The sequence below is a fragment of the Lathamus discolor genome, chromosome 2 (genome assembly GCF_037157495.1).
Source record: "Lathamus discolor isolate bLatDis1 chromosome 2, bLatDis1.hap1, whole genome shotgun sequence".
Taxonomy (NCBI): Eukaryota; Metazoa; Chordata; class Aves; order Psittaciformes; family Psittacidae; genus Lathamus; species Lathamus discolor.
In genome coordinates this window covers 91,497,433-91,514,085 of record NC_088885.1, presented here as the reverse complement: position 1 = coordinate 91,514,085, position 16,653 = coordinate 91,497,433, and the positions used below count along the sequence as shown (strand labels likewise).

The window sequence follows — 16,653 nt, the reverse complement described above, 5'->3', positions numbered from 1 at the left end:
TGTTGATGACAAACACATTGCTGCTTTACAGATGGCTTATGTATATATACACATATAAAACACACATGGGGAAAAATACTAGCATTCCTATTAAGAAAAAAGAGCCAAGAGGAGGTATTTCTAGGTCTTAAATAATAAGGATTATTCAACCTGGTTGGGGAAGTCTCTCAGCCCCTACAGCACAGAAATGTAATTTTCTGATATTTTTTTTCTGACAGCTTTCACTGAAAACAAAATGGTTTTTAATCTATTAAAAAACTGTTAAGTTCAAGAGACATCGCTGGAAAACAACACATCTGCAGGTAAAAGATATGGCAAATTCCCTACCCCTTGAAATCTAGCAGCCAGAGCATTCCCAAGAGTGGGCAGTTCCAGCAAGGACTGGGGATGGCAGGTCGGGCTAAGGGATGCACAAGAATGCTCTGAGCACAGAAATTCAGATCTCTGGGGAAGTCCTAAGGAGACTGTAGCAAGGAGGATGCCAAATTAGTTCCCCTGGAACTGAGCGTTCCTCTGTGGAACGCAGGTTTGGCTGTGCTTGAGCAGAAGTTGTTAACTCCTGGAAGGATTAAAGTAGGAAATCCAATATAGGATAATGTACCTGAACATTCCCCACATGTGAAGTATTAAAAGGCAAATTTTTTCAGAGACAATCAGATACCCCACGTGTATTTCATGAAGTGCTATTTCACCAGTGCAAATTTTGCAGGTAGACACAGAATCTACTGCATTTCAGTCTGCTCCAGGTCTTACATGCAAGGAGTTAAGCGAAGCTTTTTCACATGGATATAACCATAAAACATCCCTGCCCTTTACCCAAGGTGTAGAAACTGCCCCCCCAACAGAGCACCACGCAACAAAGCTAAGTCTTCAAATCTTTCTAAAAACCCCCTAAGCAACCAAACAAAAAGACCAGCATTTATCAGCCTGCTGACAAGATTTTTCCTACTAAATCTTGCAGAAGTGAGATTTTCCAATGTTCAGGCTCGACTGGCTCAAAAGGAAAATTCTCAAGTTAAAAATATTTGGACTCTCTTAGCAAACATATCAAAACATTTGATAGCTTGCAGCTTGAGTACTACCTGCACGACTTTCAAACCACAGAAAGCAAGCTTCTGCCCCTTCTTACAACACCAATAGCACTAATGTGAAGCTCTCCAGTGGGAAACAGTGTTATGTGACAAGCACAGTCACCCTCACTGTATCTCTCCTCTCCTTAATTTACATGCCTTGCCCTCACGTTTCCTTTGCCAGCCCCTTTTTTAGTTCAGTGTTGATGCTCAGATAAGAAATTAGCCAAAAACCTCTTAGCACATTAAAGCCAAAGATCCACTGTGTGACCACTGATCTTCTAACTGGCCTCTCCTGCAATTGCAGACACTTGTACACAGCATCCAGATGTAAAAGCAATCACATTGTTCTGCAATATCCTCCTAATTTCTTTTTTAGTAATTTTTGATGTTATTGTTGTTCTGTTTAGAACGTCTTCTAATACTTAAAGACGTCTTCTAACATTTCAAGTGTTATATACAAATATAACAGTAACGATGATAAATGATCCCTCAACTAAGTGTTCCTGTGATTAGAAGAACTTGTGTGAAGCAATAATGACAATTATTATATCTAACATATACAGAGGAAACAAGAAAATAATACCATACTAACATAGATACATAATACCATACCAACTCCCTGCCAGTCCATACAGCATCCCCAAGGGATCATGGATTGCACCTTTTTATTTACGGGCTTATTTCCAACAGTTTCCTAAAAGAATGCTGCAAAAGGGTAGAAAGACATGATTCCTTTTAATTTTCATTCTTTCTTGAAAGGAAAAATGCACCAATCCTTGCCTGCAGCTGTGAGGTCACGCTGGGACTAACACAGAATTCAGACGAATTGTGGCTCCTCACCATAAGAGGTGCTCGGACAAGAACTGCTGTGGTGTTACTCTGCTTTGTAACAATGCTAAACTGAGTAAAAGGAAGTGCTGGATAGCAACGTACAGATACTATGTCTGGTCCCAGGATTTGGAGAAAGGTGGAAGTACATATTCTTCTTTTCCCTCAGTGCATATGTGTACAAAATACATGCAGCTTGCTGGTCCTGCTTACAGTTACCCTCTGCTACAACTTTAAAAATAAATCTCTTCTTTTTCCTCAGGCAAAAGAATAAGCACTCTTAGGCTGCTAAGCAAAATAAAATCTCTTTTCTTTCAGACACTATGTAATGTTTATTTTCATTTGTAAACCGATTTAGAAAAAGAAACTTTCTAAATGCTCCTGGGATATATTTGATATGTTCCTCCTTTCTCCTGCCAGGTTCCTCTCCATTCACAACCACACCAGCTGTAAAATATTCAGAGCTCTTTGTTATCTATCTGTGAGATCTTTTTCTAGGCCTTCTGAGAAGGGCCTTTGTAGACACTGCTGCATTGGAGTGGAGTAGCCAAAGACAGTCTATCCAAGTAGGATTTAAAGTCTAGTTTACAAGACACAAGCCCTGCAGGGTCAGCCTCCTTCAGGACACCACTGCTGTAAGTCACTAATGGGCAACTCTAAAAATCAAAATAAAAATCTGTGTTTCAATTTAATGCACCACCATATTTTGCACAAATAACATTCAGACCAGCAATGCCAGCACCCACTTTAATCCTTTTATATCATTATTTATTGCTTGCTACCATAGTAACAAATGACTCTGCCATAAACAACAACATGAAAAAGAGTTCTACCAAGTTTTCCACTTAACTGGGCTGAGAATCCAATATTGCACTATAAACCCATTGCCTAAATGACTTCTGTATGGCTAGTTTTCATCTGACTCAAAAACTACCACCACCATCAAACAGCTCAGCATTTACTTCCCTGCCCATTCAGGTGCCATGAACACTGCTCCTTTAAAAGGTCTGTTTGTTTCAAGTTCAGCTCCATGCTGTACATCCAGTATCACAGCTGCGTATACAAGTTAAAAACTTTCTAATTCATGAGATATTAGACCATGCCCCTGTCATTCAGGCATGACATATATCAGAAGCCTTTCTGGTCTTCGAGATGGGGTGTTATTTCTCTGTGTGGCCACAAATATCTGATGGCAACGTAAGAACTGGACTCAGTATTTGCTGGGGGAAGAGAAAGGGCTGCTTTGAGGTGACATTGGGAATTAAATGCATAGGCTCAAACCTTTTGCTATGTATTCCCTAGGGCACCATGTACAATTCCAGGTGTGCATGGATATAAACAGCAAACAAGTAAGCTGCTGTGAGATAACAGATCATTTAAGGTCATTCAGCATTCCCTTATCTGGAATGTGCTTTACATACTAGATCTCCTGCAGTCTCTGGGCTAAGTTCTACTGCTACTCATAGTACAAAACTGTCCTAAAGTCAAAGATGCTGCACCTGATCATGCTCACATTTCCAGCTGCCTGTATTTTCATTCAGCCCTTGAACAGTTTAAAAAATGTTACAATTGGATGGAAGCAAAAAAAACCAAAGCAGATAAATGAAACTGGTGAAGTTGAGGTTTCTGCTTAAAAAGCAATTCTTTTCAAAATCACTGTAAATTATCCAAAGTTTTGCTCTGAAGGCCAGTGAATAACTTGTAGCTGTAGCCTCAGTATCTTTGTATGAGTTTTCCATTGCCTGATACTATATTAATTATTTACTGCTACAGCTTTCTTTTAGGGCTGAACATATCAAATCCAGATATTTTCTAAGACCTGGATGTCTGCATTTTTATCCTGCCCACAAGGTGCATTAAACAGATGGCTGATGTTTTTACAATGGCAAAAGTTGCCTTAACTTCACAATAAAATGACAACTGTTTTATCACACATCATAGAAAGATATACTTAATCACAGACAAAATCTTTCTCTCTTCAAAGTTCAAGAGAGTTTCTGCAGCAGACCACAGCCGAGTCTGAACTGTTTATAATGTAGGGTCAGACCATTCATTCTCACATTATTACAGGGATGTGCTCTGGCAGGGAACACAAAATCTTCCTCTTTTCCTGAGTTGGTTCAAAGCCAAAGGAAATTCTGAGAATCGCTCCTTGCAAACACACTGTCATCTGAGTACAGCAACCTTCTGTGGCATATGTTCAAAACACTGCCTCCTCCAGCATTTCCACACTGCCTTAAGTCTTATGACACTCGGTGAAGCATCCCAAGACCAGTGTCAGTCCTGCTTGCACACTGTTGGTCACACATTTTAAGTGAAATAGATGCCAGCTCTCGAAAGCAAGCAAAATATAAAGGAGGCTCTGTCCAGACATTTCTAATTGTAGAGTAAGAGGTGGCATCCTGCCAAAATAATTTTGGAAATAAGAACACCTGCATCAACACACTAATTAAAAACTAAAGAACAGAGGTGTGACCAGATGAGTCTACCCAATTATATACACATCCCCACTGCATTTTAGTTCCTTAAGCTATCTACAATAAACATACCAATATGGAATCTTTCTGCAGATGCTGTATGAGCTCCCACACTCTGGGATGAAGAGAAGCCATACCAGTTAAGTCATGATATAGGTCCCTTCAGATGGTGTTATAGCACCTGCGACACTATTTGCAGTCATTTCACCTGGAACATTACTGAACCATCACAGTGCAGTCAGGCACACATGCTAAACTTCATTTGCCCTCTTTCACATAAAGCCTTGAAGTCTCATTTGCCACTGAAGCTCTTTCCCCTCACCCCAGTCTTCCCTGTAACTAGCAGGATCTGCCTTATCCTGCTCTGTCTTCATCTCTGCACCTGCTAGCTGGTGCCAGGAACTGGAACAGCTGTAGCAGTCCTTGCAGCTGGCACCACAAGGAATGATACAACTGTAAGAAACTTGCATCCCCCAACTTTTTTTTTTTTTTTTTTCCATGGAAAATAATTAGACTTTTGGCATTTATTTCTGTTTGAATTAGGGAAACATAAGGAAAGCATACTTGAATGCAAATTGCACACAAATACTTCCTGTGAAGTAAGACAAATCCTCCTCAATCAGCACAGGAGGCAGCATGATCTTCCCTCCTTTCTCTGATTTCCAGTGTACCAAGCAGAAGCTACAGCATGCCAGAATGGCACTTCTGTTTCAGACACTTCCTTGCTACCCTCCACTCTTTGCCAAGCACCTCAGAGGGCAGCTGCAGGCTTCCTTCTCCCTTGTGTATATCTTAGTCTTGTCGGGACTTCTTTTCTGCCCACAGACCTTGCCCCTTCCCCTGCATTGTTAACATTTCCTACTGCTTACTTTCAAAAGCTGCCTGCTTCTCCCCTGCCTAGTATCTGCAGATAATCAAAGCGTTTTGCTGCATGGGTTAAAAAAAAGCCAGAAGTTTGGTATCTTTTAGGTAAATGAAAATTAGGTTAAGAAAAGGACAATTACTAGTTTACTCTATGGAGCTGGTCAGCTTTCATATGCATGGGAAGATACTTACGGGGTAGAGAGAGATGAACTTTTTGAATAACAATGTATTTTTTATTATCTAACAAAGAAGAGACTAGTGCTGATGCAACCCCTCCTTGACTACTGATAAGGAAACTTCTAGGAACAATACTGCGTTTAACTGCAGAAATCTGGGGGTCTGCTTCAGTATTAGGTACATCAGTTCTGGTACAGCTCCAGTGAAAAAGCAACTTGCAATATGTTGGGGGGAGGGAGGGAGAGGAAAAGAAAAGAAAGAGAAGTGCTTTAAAACATGGCAATGCTAAACAATCAGTGCCCTGCACGATCTTATATACACTTATACAACTATGAATACTTTTTATTTATCTAGAATTCTTTTTTTTTGGTAATTTTTCCACTTGTGTCTGCTTTTCTTTTGCCATTTATGAGTTCAGTCCTTCAACAAAACCCATAAGTTTTGCAATAACTGTACCATTTTGTTTCTGGCCTAACTCCTTTCTGGTGAAGCAACCTATTTATGTTTTTTTTTTTTTCCATAACCTAAGACTCAGGAAATTCTCATATGTTGCGCATCTCAGGGGAAGGGGCATCTCTATTTATCTACAGGATGGAAACTGTTTAGCCTTTGTGGTTTCTGAAAGATGTTTGTAGACAAAATGGAGCTCAAAATACAGCCTAATCCACAGTGAAATATTACTTCTCCCTTCCTGTCAGCTTTCCTAAACCAAGATTTCGCCTCGTCTATGAACATTCCCTTGAAGAGGACAGCTTGGATGGCTTCCATGTCCTAACAATTTGATTTGTGGCAGTTAAGATCAAGTGGGAATAGAGTTTGTTACAGTAATCCATCAGTGGTATAACACATGCAGGAACATCCCAAGGAGGGAGACCTTGGGCATCAAGGGGAAGGTTAAGGCTATAATTTCTCTTAATGTGATTTTGTCTGGCCTTTTCAGAGTTTCATCCACTTTGGGCAGGGCCACTAGATCAGCAAACCACAGACTGAAAGACTGTGCTCAATCTTGCATGCTCTTAGACCTAAAAATTGTTTATAAGTGACAGCATTAGGTTAAGCTTTCTTACACTAAGAGTGAAAAACACAAGATTCACTTGAGAGTACACCATACACAGTGGTATGGATTTTGGAAAACAAAGGTTCTTCTTTTTTATGGTAATTTTAACGATTAACTTGGTCCCAATCTAAAATTAAAGTGAAATAACTTCTTAACAAAAAGAAGAAACAGGAAAGTAGAAACCAATATAGTGAAATGTTAAGAGAATAAGAATCACTCAAAGGCAAAAAAAACCCCACAAAACCACCCTTCCAAACATGAGAGAAACCAACCACAGTGAATGCAATAAAACAGAGCCTAAACATAGGCTGTGCAAGAGGAAAATTAGGCGAACAGAGATGGAATCCAAAGTGCAAATATCTAAGGATATAAAACAAAAGCCACAAATTCTTTTACAAAAAAAAAAAAAAAAAATATGCAGGGGGTCCTGCATCACTGGGGACAAAAAAAAAAATGAAGAAGACAAAAGACAAAAGACAGGGAAGGCCAGGTTGGATGAAGCCTTGGGTGGGATGGTTTAGTGTGAGGTGTCCCTGCCCATGGCAGGGGGGTTGGAACTAGATGATCTTGAGGTCCTTTCCAACCCGAACTATTCTATGATTCTATGATTCTATGATGTTGGGGAGAAACTTATTCTGGTACCTGATTTTTCTATATTTTATTTTTTAATAAAAGTGAACTAATAGCAAGGTTTGAAGACTTGATAAAAACAAACATGTTGGAGAAGGGTATCTTACAAAGCACTAAACTAGCAGAAGACAAGAATTCTGACATCAAATAACATGAAGAAATTGAACCGCTGGCTGAATGGGCATGCTCTCACTACACTTAATAACTTTGAGAGTCAGAGAATAACAAAGTTTCATCTATCTTTACAAGAGCAGCAAGTTTGATTCAGGAGACTGCAGAGCTCCAAGCTTTATCACTGTGCATGGTAACCTGGATGAATAACAGGAAATTAAATACATCAGTCACTACATTCTGAGTATGTTTATAAAATAGCTGACAGGTAAGAGCAAGTAAAGAAAATCAGACTTCTAAAATTTTACAAGACCTTCATGGAAGGCAACCTATGAAGTGTGAGGTTAAGAGAGCAAAAGAAAAGGAATACATATTGATTCTAATCTGATGACAGGGTGAACAGCAGGTGTCTCATCGTTTGTACTTTATAATTCACAATTATCTGGAAAACAAGGAAGCAGACTGAGAGAGTAAAATGTACAGATGGCAGGAAATTATTTAGATTAGCCCTGATTTAAGATTATTAGGGAATTGAGAGAGAAGCAGTAAATCTGCTTCAGCAGATCATGTTTGTTACTGTAGATCACAATGAAGAGCACACTGCAGGCAGTACCGAACTCCTTTGTGCATTGGCCTAAGTTCTGAATTGCCTGATCAGCTCAGAAGGCTGCCTGAATGTCCTTGTGAACTGCCCAAAGACAACTGGTGTCAAAAGGATAGCAACAGTCAAAAACCACAAAGAAAAGCTCAGGACAGCTAACAAAACATAGCACAAGCAGAACGGGACAATGTAGTAAGCATACAACATTTATTAGAAGAGGGTGGAATACTGTGTTTGCTATCGTTTAACGCATTCTAAAGAGTAAGATGGAGAAGAAGTGTGGAAATGATCTCAAAAAGAAAAAAAAAGGATTATTTGATATTCAGACACAGATCTGAGCAGCCTGGTTTTATTTCATCTTGCACTGAACAGTATGATGGAACAGATGACTTTCAGAGGTCCTTTCCAACCTAAGTTATTCTATGAAATAGAGTGATAAAAACCACTTTTGACTGTTCAATATATTCACACAGTAAATCCTGGAATTGGCAAATTCAACAGCAGCCAAAATTAGATTATGAATTCACTGTCATAAGAACTGTGCAAGGAACCAAAATAAGAATTAAGTTTTTACATTTTTAAAAAAAAATGTGTTATTCAGGATCATGCTGTTCCTCCTTTTCCCCCTAAAGCCAAACAAGGTGCTAGGAACAGTAATAAATCATCTGCATACAAAGCTGAGCCATTGACCAGCCATATGTATTAGTTCAGGGATTGCCACTTCTTAAAAAGAGGTGCTGCTACAAGTTTCCTTTGCTTTCATTTATCTTCCCTAACTCCTAATCACAGAAATTATTGTTAGGAAGAGGACAGAAAATGAGTTAAAATATTTCAACGGCATTTTAATTCCAAACCCAATTTTATTACCAAAAAAGATCATTCCTTCCACTTAGAATACAATTAGTATCTGCCTTAAAAAAAAGATCCCCCCAAACCACAGAATAAATAAATTTGAAGATACTGGACAGATAAAGTTTTAACCTGAAAATAGGCCCTAATAGTTACATACATTATTAATAATGTATATAATATTAAAAGGGCTGTAATAATGAGGCTGCCTGTTAGTGTATTGTTAAGGAAACTACCTGACAGAGAGAGATGAAGCTCAGAAGAAAGAGTGCTGGCGTCTTTGAAATTCAGTGGGAACAACACAATGAATCCACATTCATAAAAAGTGCTGTGACCAAAAATCAAAGATTAAAATAAAATCTTAAATATTTCACTTTAAAGTGTTTTTCTTAAAAACATATATATATATATATTTACCCACTAGACATACCTTGGCTGACCTAGTAATGGCCCCGATCTCTGAATAAAGATCAGTACTGTCTGGGAACTTTTCGACCACCATAGTGCAGACATGGTGCAGGAGGGACTGCTTATGCACTGTGTCCTTGACTTCTGGAACCTTCTCGAGGTAGCTCAACTCAAAAGCTTTGGCCTGTAAGGGGGAAAAAAGGAAGAAGTGAAAAAGAAAAATATTTACTCCTTCTCATGCAGATTACTAGACAAAAATGATTACCGAGTAGGGGCAGAGGGGAAGAAAGAAGAGGAAGAGTCTTACAGGAGAAGGAACTTACTGCTTTTACTTATTTTTAAGTTGTTGAAGAATAGGCCTAAAATCAGACCATCTGCAGTGAAATGACTCATGACACAGCTCTCACAATTAAAATGGGAAGCATCAATATTAAACTCAAGGGAGTTACACCAGAAGGGTGCCTAGAGCCACATTTCCTTCAGGTTATACTAAAAGAGGCAAAGAACAACCTGACACACAATAAAAAGACAAAATAGATTCTTTTTTCTAGACTAGTTTTTTAGTTAAAAATAAATACTGGGTTGCAACTGTCATAACGGTTTTGGCTTCTGTTTTTCTGAGGGATAAAGGTGCGGGTGAAATGCTGGGGTATCAGACTTACGTTGGTTCCATTCAAAAAATTGCCAATGGCTAGCAGAGTAGAAAGGATAAATCCCAAAGTTTTATTGTGCTCCAGTTGGTCCATTCCTTCCTTCAGGTCTAGAAGTGGCTCTGCAACTTCCTGCCATGAAAAGAGAAACAAGAAAGTGAAGGCTGCAGTTGGCTATAGCTGCTTTAAGTTTTTAATTCTATGGTTTAGCTTAATTACTGAAAAAAGTTCTGAATTGGTGTCTTGCAGAGTGCAATCTGGCCATGTGTGCTGGCTTTCTTCCATGTTCCAGCTAATAGATCACACACAAGGACAGACACCCTCTCCACCCCCCAACATAAAATAGTTTCCTAATGTTTTTTATGTATGCAATTGCCTTACTTGTTGTGGGGATTATTCTGTGATTCTAAACAGGAAAGAAAATCAGAAGGGGCTGCTGCATTGGAGTTTCATGCATGAACATCCCCCTGCTCCAACTGATAAAAAAGCTTCATATAAATATGGTTTCTAATCTTTGAAAAACTAATAAAAAAAAGTTAAACTTGGCATTTGTAGCCTGACCCTAGAACTTTCTTCCAATGATGCCCACCTCTGAGTTTTAGACGTGTTTTGTGCTTGTGTGACTTTAAAACTGAAAAAACCCCAACCCACTACTGTAAACATCAAGCTTTACAAGTCTTCTCATTTTAATCTTTGAACTCAATGCATCTTCCATTCACACATGTTATCTGAGTGTAGGTATGTAAACTGATAAGGCTTGAAAACATAAATTCTGTTCCATTACCTCGGGAAGTGAACTACACACCAGAAAGTTCAAAGGAAGAGAATAAGGGTAATTGAGTTGACAGAGCTTATTTCCATGTCTTTGTGTGAGGCCCAGGGTTATTTATTCTGTATGCACAGTAACAGTTCACATTGCTTCTATCTCCAAACACCATCCTAAGCATCCGTGAGCAGCATTCTTTTCCCAAATTGTTACACTCTTTATGAGCCAAGAAGCCAAAATTAAGCTGTCATTTCAGACCAAGAGGCAAAATAGCCGAGAACTTCACTTTCTTAGAGAAATACAGCAGGTCATTCAACAACTGCAGTGCTATTTTACCATAAATAAGAGCACAAAGATAAAAGAAACAGACATTTCAAGTCACTAAAGAACAATGCATTCCTTGAAAAGAGAAAGAAATATGGCATATTCAAGACAAATTAAGAGATGGCATAGTGAACAATGTAATTCTTATATCAGAGAAGAGGTACTAAATAATCAAAGACTTTATCAAGTTAAAACTAAAATCAATAAACTATTGCACATATTTCTTTGAACAGGTTTAAAGTCAGGGTTGATTTAGTTGTTTTGTTCATCACGGAGTTGAATCAAACTGTTCTGCATTTGTACTTTGAACATAGGCTTTTGAACTATTTTACTTGTATCAATTTGTAACCTGTTAAAAAAATCGCTCCTAAAAGGTTAATTTCAAATATTCTGAAGGTCAATAAAAAGATAATATTGAAGGCTTCCAAAGCAGGCTGTAGCCCTTCATTTAGCTATTTACATGCAAGTTATACAAGCTTAGACTATGTTGCATATAGTACACATTTATAAATAATCTTTATTTTCTATTTTATCGTAGCACTAAAACCCAACACAAACCAGTGTATAATCGGATGCAATACCTATTCTTGCTTCCTATAAAACTCACCTTCCATATAAAGAGGGTAGATACATACTGCAGAGCTACTGCATATCCTTAGATACCACGTATCCTTATTTATCACATATTTATTTTTCACCTAAAAATTATACTTGAATGAAATTTGAGGATTGGTGCAGAATTTCTGGCTGCAAGACATCTGATAATACCTGATGAATGCTTGATGCACATGCACAAATGAACTCAACCATATGCATGCAAAGAATCCACTGGTCCTGGGACAGGAAGGATGTAGCACACATGTTCTGCACAGCTGATTTGACATATGCACTGTTAGCAACCTGCTACACTAGTATAAAGTTCAGCTAACTACACCTCTATAACTTCATGTCTTGCTTTTCTGGAAGGGTAAAATCTTGGTTGGGATGAGAACTTTGAGATGACCAAAATGTAACTTACCATGTTTGCGTTTAATTAAGTCTGGCCTGCATAAATTATCGTACCCTTTTTAAACAACATAAAGTATCAGGATGATACTGTAAAACTTAAAAAGCTCTGATGCACTTAACAAATTTTCAGACAGTTCAAGCATCACCCAGAAGTACAATCTTTTTGAACACTTATTTCAGACCAAGAGGCAAAATAGCCAAGAAGTTCACTTTCTTAGAGAAATACAGTGGGTCATTCAACAACTGTAGTGCTATTTTACCATAGAAAAGAGCACAAAGATCACACAGCACACTGTCTCTAGGGAGACTGGAGTCAGGAATAATCTTTCTGCTCAAAAGAGAAACTGAAGCAAGTCTTTTTCTTTACAATTTCTACTTTTCTGAGTTCTACACCTGCTTATATTAATTTATGATCCTTTAAAGTTGTCAGCAATAAGGATATATTTGCTCACAGTGACCTTAAGAAAAAAAAAATCTGATTTAGGACAACTAAAGATTCTATTCCTTTTTCTAAGACCCTTAAATTCCCTTTGAGATAATGAAATTTGACATCATCCACATCATAAATAGTTTAGTACAAAGAACTAGTAGTAATAGAGTGTAAATTTTCACAGCAATCAAAAGTCTCAAAATGAAGATTTAAAATTTAAGCTCTTTTTGTCTATGCCTATAGCAAGAATAACTATTGTGCCACTGATAACCTTCAGTAGGCATACAGCACCTTAGGTACATATTAACGTTTTAAAACAGTATATGCGTTATAAAACAGATGATTGGAAAAGAGCTTGCTTTATTTTCTGAAAAGACCAAAGAATAACCATCCATTCAGTTCAACCCCTCACAGTCTGAGGCTGCAAATGTACTCTGACTTACTTTAGTTAATTAAATTCAGTCCAAGAAAGATTACTCCATTATGCACAGAAAGTTTTTCTGCAGACATGAACAACATCTCACTTAACCCTTTTCTTGAACAATTTCATGCTGGTTTTCTTTCAGGTTGATAGAGATGGAGCTAAGACCTGCTTAGGCAAAACTCTGTTCTCGGATGATGAGCAAAAGAGTCTCATGACTGAGAACTCTGGCCTGCAATCAACAACTCAGGTATTTCATGGTGTTGTCCATCTAAAATTTCCAGCTTCACAGTAATAATAGGAAGGTTCATTAAATTCTTACATAAAATATATGTGTGACTCAAGAAGGACTATGAATGCATTCTGAACTGTTTTGAATTTTCCTAATTTTAAAATAAATTTAAAAAAATCAAGCAGATGCTGGATAAAAAATTACAAAAACTGTGAAGCTGAGTGATTTGCACCTAAGGGTTTGCCTATTTGCAGATGGATCTTCTGCAAAAATGTAGATTCAAGAACAGAAAAAGTTAGCAGACCACGGGACTCTTTTATTATGATAATCACTAATGCAGACTACTTCATTTTTTAATTGAGTATGCTCATGGTACCTTATCTCAGTCTAAATAATGCTTAAACTTATTGGTTACCTGGAATTTAAACTCTGACTTTAAACTTTTGTTACTGGAGACACCCAACTGCACACTCTCTCTCTCTCTCTCACCTCTGATGTGTCATATCTTCCTCTTCACTGAACTAAAACCCAAGCTGTCTGTCCTATGTATACTTGTCTGCTAGGCTTCTTATCACATGCTCCTCTTATTGTATCACAGCTATATGCTATTTCTTGCACCATTTTATGGTAAGTCCTGTACTTTGGCCTATCTACCTTTCAACATGGTTAAAAATACTGGTGAGGCACTGGAATGGGTTGCCCAGGGAAGCTGTGAATGCCCCGTCCCTGGTGGTGTTCCAAGGTCAGGTTGGACAGAGCCTTGGGTGACATGGTTTAGTGTGAGGTGTCCCTGCCCATGGCAGGGGGGTTGGAACTAGACGATCTTGAGGTCCTTTCCAACCCTAACTATTTTATGATTCTATGAGTCTGTCTTCACTCCAGGTATCACTTCTCTGAGTAATTTAGGTATTTGAGACATTTTATACTAGCATCCATTCTACATGGATTTTAACTGGCAATTCATTAACTTTGTGGCATAAACATTATAGGATAAGCAACAGGAAAACTCAAAATTTCTTTGGCTTTTAGCAGTGTTCCAAATGTTATTTTCAACTGGGAGGAAGATAGATATTGTAGGTATACACACAGATTAACACCTACAGCTAACTCAGCTTATATGAAAGGAACACATTAGCCTTGTGGTAACTTCAAAGCAGAACAAATAGCTGTAGCAGAGTAAAAAACCCAACCATCCCCCCCCAAGCCCCTAAAATAGCCAACTGACAAAAAATACCCTAATGACAAAAAAAGCATTCAGGTTAGATACAAATATTTTAAGTTTTACAAGTCAGAAATATAAATGTCTAAGACGAAAATGTCACAACTGAAAAATCCTGAGTATTAGTGTGACTGCGTTTCCTAAAATCTAAGAAAATTAAGCAGAGGTTAAGTAATCTTGACACTATAGTCTGTGAGTCAATTCACTGTTGTATACCTTATTAAACAACAGTGGCGAGGTAAATATCAGGCATTTTCAGAAGCGAGTTCCACCTCTCAGAAGCCATATCACATATAGTTATACTGATTTCTTAATATGAACATATGTGCACAGACACACAAACAATATTACTATATACAGGAAAGAGCTGCTTGAAGAGAATGCATGGGCTATGCACCAGAAGTGCAGCCAGATGAGGTTCCTGTGCTAGACTGCTGAAAGAGCTTGTGGAAGTCAGCAAGCAGCTGAAATTGCATCAAAGTTATACATTGTCATTTTGAAATGTTTATCTGGGATTCATCATTCATGACAGACAACACAATTACATTGTTATCTGAACAAATGCCATGTATGAAGAAGGTGGCAAAAACTGTCTGTGACTTAACAGAAGACTCCTGAAGGTTGTCTTATCTTTTGTTTATAACTTTGATTGTGGGTTATAAGCAGAAAAAACTTTAATGGATGATGTTTTCCTTAGTTCAAATGGATGTAAGGTCAATACTCTCATTGTACGATATAAGCGTGAATACTGTAGTCCTCATTCAGTCTTTATCCAAAGAAAAATTCTTACTGCCCTGAAGTAAGAATTTCCTGAATAACAATATCTGGAGAAGATGTGGTAAAGATTTAGCCCTCTACTTTGTTTCGATGTCATTACTGAGAAATTAAAGGAAGGAAGACATAATCTCTGATTTTCTTTTATAAGAGGAACAGGTTATGAAGGATCATTTTAGCTGTTTCCTGGTTGGCCACTGAAACAGAAGTGGAAATTTACCATTTCCTCAAAATAACAACATTTCCTCATACAACAACAAGGTCAGGGAAAGATTAAAGCAAAGCCTCCAAAGAGTCTCCACCCTTGCCTCCCCACTTTTTTCTCACCTTTTCCACTATCTCGTAGTCCATCTTGAAAGCCCAGAGCTGGAGCCTGGCAGAGAGTTCACTGATGGAGGAGAGGGTGAGAAGGAATTGCTCGGCGCTGCCCAGGGGGACATCGGGGTTTGCCAGCTGTGCCTCCTGGATCTTTTGCTTCTCCTCCTCAGTTGGGATCATGGTCAGGATTTTCTGTGAAGGGAGACAAAAGGCAGGTGTTAGTGGAAGGGCCAAGGAGTGCACAAGGGCTGGACACTGGGTGACTTCATAGCAATAGCTTTAGAAGTCTTCAAGTCCCTGGCTGGTAAATTAGGACAGCGCTGTAGTAATCAAGAACTAAACCACTGCACAAGAAAGCAGAACAAGGCCTGATGTATCAGTCACCTGCAGTTTGCAGAAAAACACATCTGTATTAAAAAGCTTTTTAAAAACATTTGTGCTCAGTAGCATAATCATGGGATAAAACATGGAAGCAGACATAGGGAGACTGGTTGGGATTTCTCCCAATGCTTTCATATGTTTAAGTCAAAAGTGGCCACATTTCTGTAAAGTATATATGAAAGTGAAGGTAGGAGGAGTGCAACTTTGTGCCTTGTGATTTACAGTAAGTCAGACTAGGTATTAAGGTCCATTTTAGCCTCAATATCTATGACTTTCACTGCACTTGTAGGCATACAGAAATAACTCAAAGACTCCTGTACCTTGCTGCTATCAACATCTATTACTTTTTGTTCAACCTGTTTTGGGTTTTATGAAGCATAACAACTATTGCAGCTTATTAGGTCCCTCCCAAAAATTTCAGCTGAACTGAGGACAACTTCCCAAGGAACACACACTGAATTTCAAGTTGAATTATGCATTGCATAACATATGGCTTCTTTTGATCTGAGAAGCCTAAAATATTGACGAAAAAGGATCTCATTCTTTTCAGTTTCTGCTGTTGGTATGGCTGAAAACATTCAAATTTTCCCTTTCACTCTTGGATTTTGCATGCTGATTTACATGTAGCAGCTTTCCTCCTCAAAGTATTGCTCTCTATGGTATTACTTCTTAACTACGTTTTAACATAATAAATGCATTTAAAATAAAAAAGAAAAGCAAAGCATTATAAAGGTATCAGACAAGCGGAGGTCTTTACCCTGCTGATCAATACCTCATTAAAACAAAGCAGGAGATTTTCAACACAACTTATGTTTATTCATCTGAGGAGTGACAAGTTTTTGCTGTAGCCTTGCATAATGATGGCAGCTGTTTTGGAGGGGAGGAGAGAATAATAAAAATATAGCCAAAGACCTGCCAATCCAAACTACAGCCTTGTTCCAGAACTGGACATAGCCAATTGATCAAAGTAGCACAACTATTCCCTTCCCTTACTGCTATTCATCTGGCTGCTTGTGCAGCACTAGAGCTAAGCATGGAGAGCAAGGGACTTTTCC

General features: G+C 38.3%; 1 protein-coding gene across 6 annotated transcripts in view; it reads right to left on the bottom strand.

Moving 5' to 3' along the window:
- The window catches only part of FHOD3 (formin homology 2 domain containing 3), a 379,358-nt gene that overhangs the window by 35,793 nt on the left and 326,912 nt on the right, over positions 1-16,653 (bottom strand). For all 6 annotated transcript variants that reach the window (XM_065667731.1, XM_065667733.1, XM_065667735.1 and 3 more), the window contains 3 exons: positions 15,227-15,409; positions 9,738-9,857; positions 9,098-9,259 (listed from right to left, as the gene is read on the bottom strand). In XM_065667731.1, coding sequence (XP_065523803.1) covers positions 9,098-9,259; positions 9,738-9,857; positions 15,227-15,409 — 465 coding nt within the window. The remainder of the gene's footprint in view (positions 1-9,097; positions 9,260-9,737; positions 9,858-15,226; positions 15,410-16,653) is intronic.